Source organism: Malaya genurostris, chromosome 3 (genome assembly GCF_030247185.1).
Source record: "Malaya genurostris strain Urasoe2022 chromosome 3, Malgen_1.1, whole genome shotgun sequence".
NCBI classification, from domain to species: domain Eukaryota; kingdom Metazoa; phylum Arthropoda; class Insecta; order Diptera; family Culicidae; genus Malaya; species Malaya genurostris.
The window spans coordinates 359,957-371,688 of NC_080572.1; the positions used below are offsets into that span (position 1 = coordinate 359,957).

Consider the following 11,732-nt stretch of genomic DNA (forward strand, 5'->3'; position numbering starts at 1 on the left):
CCTAACTTTTGGTAAGTTGGGATATGCTGGAAGAAAAAGGTGAGTGCACAATCAGAGCAGATTAGAATGGATAGTGTTAGTAGACCAAACATATCTACATTGATTCAAGAGCCTTAAATTAATAATCGTAAGTACCGCTTCAGACATAAAAGACTATATAGGAAAGCAGGGCCAAGACCGAAGCGGATACAATGCGAAATTTTCCAAAGTCTCATCGACGAGGACATTTACGACACAGAAGCAGTTGGTAGGATGACAAAATACCAATACGACAGAGACGCACGACTCAATGATTGACTGGTTACCGGGTGAAGCACACACTTCCTGCTCAAGTGACAAACTCTCTGGTGAACTTGCAATAGAAGATATTCGTATCTTTAGTTGCAAATTGATAACCATAAAGGAATCTGTCACTTGGGTTACATGCTGGAGGGAACCTATCAATGATAGGTGGGTGGCATTTCAAATCGAATGACAATTTGCAAATAATATTGTAAGGAATTTAAAATTTAACAGTAATGTTAAATAATTATTTGAATATTTTAAATTGGAATGCTCGATCTTTAAAATCGAGTGAAGATGAATTTTATAATTTTTTCAAAGTTCACAAAATTCATATTACCATTGTGACAGAAACTTTTCTTAAACCAAATGTCAAATTGAAAAGCATTATGTGGTTCATCGATTTGACAGGTTTACTGGTATGGGTGGTGGAGTTGCAATTTTTGTGCAAGGGAAATTAAACATCGAATTTTACCTTCTTTCAATACTAAAGTTTTTTTTTCAAATAAAATTTTATTGGGCTCATTTGCTTTAGCTTAACGTGGCCGATTGTCTGGTTGTTATGGAGAGAGAAAGGGATACCGTATTACGGGGCGGCATACTCCCCTAGAGTTAGTAAGGGGACATAGGGAGGGTGGGACCTACACAGTATTGAATTGAAAGGCTATAGCAGGATAACCATATGAAATCTGCCCCCAAAGGGAATTCATATTGTTATACCACATTCGAAAGGTCATAGACTGGAAACAATTTTCTCAAAGTTTCAACCCTTTAACTGCCATATTGACGGAGCTAGGGTGGTTCTATTGATTTTTATTTTATTTGATTTTTGAAGAAACTGCTTCTCCGAAAAATTTGAAAAAAATCAGGCATGTTTAAGGCATTATGGGGATGCTTCACAATTTTTTTCAAAATTTTTGAAGATGTATTTCTTTTATTAAAAAATACTAGAAAATTTTGAAACATATTTTTTCCCTCTTCCAATTTTTGCACCACCCTGGATTTTTTAGTGATAAATAAAGAATTTTTGGACATGTTAAAATGGTATGTTTTCATATTTTTTAAAAATGTGGACGACCAAAATATTTAATTTTTTCTAAAAAATCAACAACAGTCGACCATGCGTTCCCATCATATTCTGAGAAAAGGAAACGCATGGTGCTTTATCTTAGCAGTTTCTAGTAGTAGTCGACCATGCGTTCCCATAAAGTTCTCTTAAAAGGGAAACGCATGGTGCTTTGTTCTAGTAGTTTATGATGCAACTCAAGCGCAGGGCTTAGAAATCAAAGTAACGAAAAGAAGGAAATGAGTATCAACCTTTGCATAATACATACACGATCATACTTCGGGTACAACCTAGAAAGCTACAAAGCAAGAACTTACTGGTATGTGGTTTATATATGAATGGTAGTAATATATGAACGTTGCGAGTATCACACATATGCAGTTCGGTTACGGCAGTCAAGAACTAGAGCGAGTGACTGTATATAATTCGATGATTCGATAGTGTTTCATGAAAAGGTCAAATCGATTTGCACTGTTGGGTCTCGTACAACGCGGTTTTCTTTTTGCCAGCTCTGTACATTTCACTAAATACATAGCGAGTTGAAACAGCAGTGAATATAATTTTTTCTTTTTTATATTGGTGTCAAACAAAAGTGGCCACTGATGAAGGTTGGAATTGATTTCTTAGAATTGTTTTTCCATAAATACGTTTATTTCTTAAGGCAATTTACATAAGTTGTTCTTCGCCGTAGCATCACTTTTACATAGAATTCTTATCATAATATAATACTAATATAGTCACATCAATTTGAGTTTAATAAAGCATATGAACGATGAACTGCTACAAATTTTAAAATAAGCTGAAATTTTTATACATTTTGTGGTTGATTTCATAACCCACTTGGAGATTTTTTTTATCGGCACATCATTTTTAATAAAATTTTGCTATTGGATGAACTAATGGACGCAGTAGGAGTCAGAACTAAGACTCAAAAGGGTCAATTATTAAATTGAAACTTCAATTGTCTTTATGAAATGATTAAGAAGTTTCATGTAAGAAAGGTCACTAAAAAATTTCTGTAAATTATTGACTGTATTTTTCATTTAAATAGGAAATGGGATAAAAATGTTATAAAAATACATTGCTGTTTCAATGCACACATTTTCTTTCTGATTCTTTTCGTTCATTCTATAGAATTATCATCGTCATTTGGTAGCTGTTCTGATTTAAGCATTTCTGACAATATTTTCGCCGGTCTCACAATTCTGGATAAAAACCGAGCATAAGGAAAGGTAGTGAATAATGGCGGCCTCGTGTGAACAGCAACCAACAGTTCTATTGCCAAAAACGCATTCACAGCAACGGCGCTGGATTCCCAAATATCCAGTCGAATTTGTAGTGTACTCGATATAGTACTTGTAAGCTTTTAAAAATGAGACTTATTACCGGCCTGAATAGCTTGTTTGTAATCTGTGTGTCTCAATTGGGTCATCTCGTGATAAAGCTTTAAATCCGAAATTACTTGGCAGAACATCCTTTTCAAAAGCTTCTATTCCAGAGCTACGATATTCCGATACTTGTTGCTCTCGTTCTCGGATTGATAATATTATCTTGTTAGAACTTCCCGTTCGCAATTTGAACAAAATTATTAAACCTGTAAAAACCTGGAAGCGTTCCTCTGAGAATGAAAATCACTTACTGAGTTAATTATGTATTCTCAGATATTTTCTGGAAAATATGGAGCTTTCTACACAATATACCCAAAAATTAAAGAGATCGATTCAGCGAATCAAGTTTTTTAATAGACATGGTCGATAAATGCTTGATTTGAAATTATGCAAAAGTTATAACTCAAAAATGAAAAATAACGCATCACTATTTTTTATATCTGTTGTTGTTTTAAATTTTCGAATAAATAAAAAAAATATACAGCGCTCTCAGTCTACAAACCATGAAAACCATCATAAAGATATTCGATTGAAGTTTTCAAACACAAAACTCCAACTTTATCTTTATTATACATTTTTCCAGAAAACTGTACACATCCCTCGATAACATATCTTTATGATAACTTTTGACACTGTAATGAAATTTTCATTCTTTCTTTCATTATTCTTTCTTTACATCCATCAGCAACACGTAAAAAACTGACACTCGCTCTAGTTCTTGACTGCCGTAACCGAACTGCATATGTGTGATACTCGCAACGTTCATATATTACTACCATTCATATATAAACCACATACCAGTAAGTTCTCGCTTTGTAGCTTTCTAGGTTGTACCCGAAGTATGATCGTGTATGTATTATGCAAAGGTTGATACTCATTTCCTTCTTTTCGTTACTTTGATTTCTAAGCTCTGCGCTTGAGTTGCATCATAAACTACTAGAACAAAGCACCATGCGTTTCCGTTTTAAGAGAACTTTATGGGAACGCATGGTCGACTACTACTAGAAACTGCTAAGATAAAGCACCATGCGTTTCCTTTTCTCAGAATATGATGGGAACGCATGGTCGACTGTTGTTGATTTTTTAGAAAAAATTAAATATTTTGGTCGTCCACATTTTTAAAAAATATGAAAACATACCATTTTAACATGTCCAAAAATTCTTTATTTATCACTAAAAAATCCAGGGTGGTGCAAAAATTGGAAGAGGGAAAAAATATGTTTCAAAATTTTCTAGTATTTTTTAATAAAAGAAATACATCTTCAAAAATTTTGAAAAAAATTGTGAAGCATCCCCATAATGCCTTAAACATGCCTGATTTTTTTCAAATTTTTCGGAGAAGCAGTTTCTTCAAAAATCAAATAAAATAAAAATCAATAGAACCACCCTAGCTCCGTCAATATGGCAGTTAAAGGGTTGAAACTTTGAGAAAATTGTTTCCAGTCTATGACCTTTCGAATGTGGTATAACAATATGAATTCCCTTTGGGGGCAGATTTCATATGGTTATCCTGCTATAGCCTTTGAATACATCATTTGTTTGTGGCATACATCTTTTAGACACACTTTGCGTTCGATGAATATTCATGTTCTTCAGCTTGTAGCAATGAAGAGATTATTCTGGATTAGGATGCTTTGTTGGTGTGACGTTTTTGGGTAGCTTCCAGCAACTCAGTCAGTTCAAGGCAGGTGCATGCTCCGAATCATCGTTTATACAGGCCATACTTTCAGCAGCGTAAAGAAGAGTGCGATAGAGCTGTAGACGAGAAAGAAATAAGGAGAGCACTAAATTTGAGCATCCAAACAACATGCTCGATGTCATGATAACCCTCACCGCAAACGCAGACACCACTCTCGGCGAGCCCCACGCGACGGAGATGCGCGCTGAACATATAATGATTTGACATCAGCCTTGACACTACACGAATAAAGTCTCGGCTCACGTCTAACCCGCGGAACCAAGCTTTCGTTGATACCTGTGGATTTATTAAGTGTAACCATCGTCCCAGAGTTCCACTATTCCAAGTATATTGCCAGCTGACTAAAGTTTTCTGACGACAACAACTGAAAAATTCATTGAAGCAAATTGATCTTTCATAAATGTCACCTTCTAGTGCGCCCACCTTGGCTAGTGAGTCCGCCCTCTCATTGCCCCGTATGGAACAATGTGAAGGGACCCAAACCAAGGTAATCTGGTATGATTTTTCAGATAGAGCACTCAATTGTTCCCGTATTTTCCCCAGGAAATACGGTGAGTGCTTTCCAGGCTTCACTGAACGGAGAGCCTCAATCGAGCTGAGACTGTCCGTTACAATGAAGTAGTGATCTGTGGGCAGAGTGTCAATGATCTCAAGGGTATACTGAATTGCAGCTAGCTCTGCGACGTAAACTGAACAGTGGACCTATCGAGTTTTGATCCGTCAGTGTAGAACATCTTCTCACAATCGACTGATCTTAATTTATTGTGAAACAATTTTGGGACACCCCGAGGGTGTCGGTTAAACTTTTTTCAATGTGTTCAAATGGTTGATTCGCAAATTAAACTGACGAATCGAAACCACGGCATTTCATCTATTTGTCCTTAAACGAGAATGGGATTTTTCGTTCGTACGAATGATGCTCGAATACACGTATCGTTTGAAGCTAAACTGGCATACAGGCCCTTACTACACGGTGAAAACCAAGTGAAGTGACTGTGAGCCTTATGATGGGTATCACTTTACGGTGGAAATCAAGTGAAGTGAATGTAGGTCCTTATTACGGAAGTCGCTTCTGAGACAAAAGTAATTACTTGAATGAACTTGATGTCATTATGAACATCACGCCACCAACATTTTGTTGAAAAAATTAGTTTTCTCGACCACAGTGATCACTTCACTATGCGTGATACCGGTAATAGGTAAAATCAAGTGAAGTGACATGTAAGTGAAGTGAAGTTTCGTATATCATATATATCGTATATCGTATAATCACATGAATTGGACTGATTTCATCAAGGCTTAACATCTAAGGAATGATCTCACCAGTATCATTTTTCTCCTATTCGCAGTGCTGCTAACAACGCGAGATGAAACACGATTCCTGAAAAAATAAAATGGAATATACACTCGCGAATTTGTTTGCTGCAGACCAATTTTAGATTTTTAGTTTGAATAACACGATTGAGTTGTAGATTTCCACACATTCCATAGTAATCTAATAACACCGACAATGATATGCAGACGGCGCTTATCGTTGAACTTTGGGGTGGTAAATTATCAGTTTAAAAATCTGCTTGAGCATTTTTAGTTTTGCGAATCAACATTATTCAATAAATAGTACTCTCACTTCTAAAAACACACTTGCACTATTAGTTTTACGTTTCGTCTTTGACTCATCAGTGCAGAGCAGTTCAAATTGAACTGATGAGTCAAAGACGAAACGTAAAACTAATAAAAACGGTTATGTGCCCTAGCACAAAATTTGGCTAACCCCTAAATGACCATACCTGCATCGGCCAGAAATAGTCGAAAACACGTTTTCGTTCGGCACGTCAGAAAAGACATTGCACTCCGTTGCAAAACAAAAAGTGTTCTGTAAGTAGCAGAAACTTTACGTCTGCTTAGCGGTTCAAATAGAACTGCCGAGTTTAGCACTAAGCAGTTCAATTTGAACTGCTCTGCACTGATGAGTCAAAGACGAAACGTAAAACTAATAAAAACGGTTATGTGCCCTAGCACAAAATTTGGCTAACCCCTAAATGACCATACCTGCATCGGCCAGAAATAGTCGAAAACACGTTTTCGTTCGGCACGTCAGTAAAGACATTGCACTCCGTTGCAAAACAAAAAGTGTTCTGTAAGTAGCAGAAACTTTACGTCTGCTTAGCGGTTCAAATAGAACTGCCGAGTTTAGCACTAAGCAGTTCAATTTGAACTGCTCTGCACTGATGAGTCAAAGACGAAACGTAAAACTAATAAAAACGGTTATGTGCCCTAGCACAAAATTTGGCTAACCCCTAAATGACCATACCTGCATCGGCCAGAAATAGTCGAAAACACGTTTTCGTTCGGCACGTCAGAAAAGACATTGCACTCCGTTGCAAAACAAAAAGTGTTCTGTAAGTAGCAGAAACTTTACGTCTGCTTAGCGGTTCAAATAGAACTGCCGAGTTTAGCACTAAGCAGTTCAATTTGAACTGCTCTGCACTGATGAGTCAAAGACGAAACGTAAAACTAATAAAAACGGTTATGTGCCCTAGCACAAAATTTGGCTAACCCCTAAATGACCATACCTGCATCGGCCAGAAATAGTCGAAAACACGTTTTCGTTCGGCACGTCAGAAAAGACATTGCACTCCGTTGCAAAACAAAAAGTGTTCTGTAAGTAGCAGAAACTTTACGTCTGCTTAGCGGTTCAAATAGAACTGCCGAGTTTAGCACTAAGCAGTTCAATTTGAACTGCTCTGCACTGATGAGTCAAAGACGAAACGTAAAACTAATAAAAACGGTTATGTGCCCTAGCACAAAATTTGGCTAACCCCTAAATGACACTTGCACTATCAAAATAACTGATTTCGATAAAATTTTTAACTATACGTATCAAACAGCACATTGCAATTCTCGCCTCATGTGAGAGCCGCTGATCATTTTAATTGACAATAATATTGATTTGTGAAGTCCCACTAGTGACAAGAGACTAGACAAGAGCGGACATTCAAGTCAGCACATGAGTCAGCACACGAGTCATCTCACGATCCAGTCCCCAATCCAACTCGAGAGCCAGCACACGATTGAACTCGCGAGCTGATTCTACGAAGCACACGACTCTCGATCTAGTAGCAACATAGCACACGAGCGTGTACTTCAGACTTCGTGTGCGTGTTTTCTGCTAGCTCGCATGTTTTGTATTTGAGCGAGCCACGAGCTCTACCGTTGCAGCTCTCTTTTCTTGCAAGCACACGCTCATGAGAATGGTTCGTAAAAGCACAGCACATGAGCAACATGTGCTCACAACTCACAGCACCCAAGTAACAATTCGAACGCCTTATGGTTTTGATTATAATTTATAGGAGTTTTGTAATTGATTTTTCAATCACTACCTGTTTTATGACAACTATAATAAGTGTTTCTTTTAACCAGTAATATCATGGTTTTCAAAGCTTCTATAAAACCCTTTACCTACACTAACAACAGAACTAAAAATAAAACAATTTGCACAAGGATAAAACCATGCAAACACTCTTAATATTGCTTTCAAACATTTTCTTTAAAATATTATTGTCAGTTAAATTCTTTCATAAATCTAGTTCTGTGTGTGTGAGTGTTCATTGGATGACAATTTCACTCAGAGCAAATTAGAGGGTTTTAAAGTACATTTATAACACATTAGTTGTAGGCTATTTGATTTATTGCTTCTTAGGTTAAGTGTAATTTGCATTAAAGGAAATTTCATGGCCGCCATTATGATGTTCTACACCGTAGCATTTATTGACATCAAATAAATTTCGAAATGCAAAAACGAGGAAATTTGATGGACTTTCATGACTTGTTTTCAGAATGTATGCATAAGTTTTAACGTCACAAAATAGTTTTATACAAAAATGACGATGAATCACCAATAATAATTTTCATAAATTATGAAGACTTTCGCAAAAACCGCATTTATTTCAAGGCGATTAGTTATAATTCTTATTTTTATCCTTACATTCACGATAAAAATAAAAGCGCATGAAGTTTTTACGTACGGAAACAGCCTCAAACTCGTAAAAAAAATCTAATATATTCTTACTGATTGCATTCAAAGTAGACAGGACACACACATAGTCAAGAAAAATATAATCAAAACGTCAGTTTATTCATAGCGGAATTTATTCCATCCAAATAAATTTAATGTTGGTCGTAAAGTTGGTTTCAAAATTTTCTTGAATTTGGAGTTTTAAAGCAGGTTTATGCTGATTCTTCCTTTTGATTTATAAACCTTATGAAGAATGGTCCACTTGGCAGGAACATGCTCTTATAGAGGTTTTCAGTAGGCTTTCGTGGAGTTTAAAGTTTTATTGCAAGGTTTATTATGTAGCATTGAAGACAGCTACAAGTATTTATTAATATTATAAATGTTACTTGGGCAGGTACAGTGCACCTCGTGTGCTATGTTCGCATATCACTGCTTTTCGTTCGTACGAATGATGTTCGAATACACGTATCGTTCGCAACTAAACTGGCATACACCCTGACGTTAACCATATGGTTCATCACAAGAATTTGAGTGATTTCATAATGATATAGCATTTATTTTAAGAAGTTTACTGATGTTTAAATATTTTGTGACAAACGAGTCGTGTTCGAATTTATTCGAGTGAGAACAAGAATGGTTTATTCGTATTCATTCGAAAGTATCCGTTCGTCGTATGGTCGATACGGACGTAAACAAGAATGAGGATGATTTACTCTTTAGGAATTGTGTTTTTGCCTTTATCATATGGAAAGGTTATGCAATCACTTGAAAAACCGACTAGTAAAAATTGGCCATTACCGTTCGACATATGTTATGAGATTATGTTCGTTATTGCAGCATAATGTGTACTTTGCTATACAACCGAATTATTCATCCCAAATTATCATAATAGATGTTTAATTTTGTTCGTTTTTGTCGGATCGGGTTGTTCGTGTTTTTTGTTAAAGTAGATGAATCTTCAGCATAGATTAACTAACTTTTTTCTATTTTACCTGTCATTTTCTCTTCTAGTATCCGATGGAAATTCATGAGTCCGAAATGATGGAAAGCGTGAGTGATGAGTTTGAAGTACGCAATCAGAGAACACGAACTAGTTTTGTTTTTGTTTTTACAGGGCTGTTCAAGTGCTGAATTTTGCAATCTAGAGCCCGATATGCTTTCTGTTGTTGAAGTACCGGTCAACGACGTCGCATCAGAATCCTATAGCGTATTGCTACATTCATCCAGTAAACCAATCATAGTCCAGGATACTAGTCCCATCCACACACAATCTGTCCAGTCTCAAGCGCCACCACCGAAAATATCTTCTGAGTATCAACCGTCGAAATTAGAACAATCCGAAGACCTGTCTCAAATTTCGAATCCTTCGACCGGGGTTTCGCGAAAGGCTAGGACGGCATTACATCCACAGAAATTGCGCAAACGGGATCTTATCGAATCGACACTTACTTTTGCAGAACAAAACATTGATCTGACCAAATCCGTCTCCCGGGAGTCAGGGGCTTCGAAGTTGACTGCTGTACGACAGGACAGTTCCAGTTTATGGCGAACTGTTCGCAAAGGTAAAGAGATTGTTGTTGAAGAAGATCTGGAGCTTCGCTTCATCGACACAAGTGCTATGACTAAGATGGAGGCTATTCATGAGATCCCGGAAGCATCTTCAAAAGACGGTCGGAAACATGACGTGATTAATAGTGCCGAATTTAGCCTTTCAAACATAACGGTGAAGCGTGATAAACGGGGAGAGAGCATCGGGAAAAAAGTGAAAAAGACTGCCAAAGGAAAAGGTAAAAAACAGAAAAAGTTCCACTTATTACAACAACAAGCAGGGTTTGAAGTGATTGAACCGAAGTTTTCTGCTCCGTTGAAAAATGTCGCAGAACTCAATGCCAAATCAAAATTAAATGGTGAATTAGATTCAACCGAAAAAATAGTGCTACTAGAACAAATAAATGAAGTGAATTCATTTTTATCGGTAGATGAAGGCAACCTTGCTTTGAGTACTCATGAACAAGAAGAAACAGATGAAGTAAATTCATTTTCATCTACAACTGAAGAGCATAATATTCTCCGTAATAACGTTTTCGAATTGATTATCGGAGAAGATACCATAGCAAACCTTGAGCGAGGTATATTCAATGTTCAAATTGAAGATATATGCGTTTTACCGGATGATTCTTGTCAGCACGATGATCCCCAATTGCAATGTGTTGTTGATAATGAATCTTGTTCCCCAAGCGACGCAGAGAAGACGAATACTGAAAAAATATCAAAATCGAATCAGGAGAGCAAAACAATGACTGAAGTGCCTTCCTTCTTGAAACCTGTTCAAAACGAATCGAAGGCCAATGGTTCCGGTCTAGAAGAAAATTTGATTGTTAACTCCACTTTGTTGGAGACTTCAAATGACCCAATCCCCTCGGATACTATTGATCGAGATATTGCTTACCAACTGGATGAAGCAGTGGTCGATCAACACGACTGCAAGCATTTCAGTGAAATGTCTTATTCCGAAAACTATGATTCTGGTTTGCAAAGTCCTACCACATGCATCGTTTCCGTCAACATTGGAGAGGAGCGAAAAGAACCCTCTAGTTCCTACAGCGATAATGATACTAATTTAACCGAAGCAGTTATAAATTGGCTCTCAGAAAACCTACGAAACAAAAGATTGGATGAAATGTTTGTTTTACCGGAAGATCCTACACTTTTGCACCGGATGCATCAGTTCAATGTAATGAATTCCGATGACTCTCTCGTCCTGTCCTCCGATACATACAGCAGCACCAGTGCAGATGAAACTGAAGATGCTGATAGCGATTACATGAGTGATGTACAAATAAAGAAGCATCTTGGCTGCAACCTCAACGTTTACGAGGACAAACAAAAGACAGAATCCCAAAAAGACCCGCTTTTTGTTAAGCAGACTGCGAATGATCACCATCCAACAAGGAACGGAGATCATTTTAATGATAAGCAAAAACGCTGTATTATTATGTAAAACCTATGCGACCCAAATCTATTGTTACTTATTAAACTGAAACAAAAACTCGCGCAAAAAAATGAACATAAACAAGTCATCGCATCCTACATATATAATATAATAATTACCGTTATTTCGTACGCAATAAATTGCATCAAGTGCCGTTTTTTCGTTTGTAATTGTTTTTTCTTGCATTCATTTGAACTTAACTGTGAAACTAAAAAAAGCTCGAAATTTGAAAAAGAATATTGTTTGAATTAGTGATTGGAAAGAACTAGCCTTATAATATGAAGCAATTA

General features: G+C 36.8%; 1 protein-coding gene across 4 annotated transcripts in view; it reads left to right on the forward strand.

The window, feature by feature from the left end:
- The window catches only part of LOC131439384 (uncharacterized), a 47,844-nt gene extending 36,232 nt beyond the window's left edge, over positions 1-11,612 (forward strand). For all 4 annotated transcript variants that reach the window (XM_058610318.1, XM_058610319.1, XM_058610320.1 and 1 more), the window contains exons 7-8: positions 9,462-9,500; positions 9,565-11,612. In XM_058610318.1, the coding sequence (XP_058466301.1) occupies positions 9,462-9,500; positions 9,565-11,451 (1,926 nt within the window). In that variant the 3' untranslated portion in view covers positions 11,452-11,612. The remainder of the gene's footprint in view (positions 1-9,461; positions 9,501-9,564) is intronic.
- Positions 11,613-11,732: the final 120 nt, after the last annotated feature.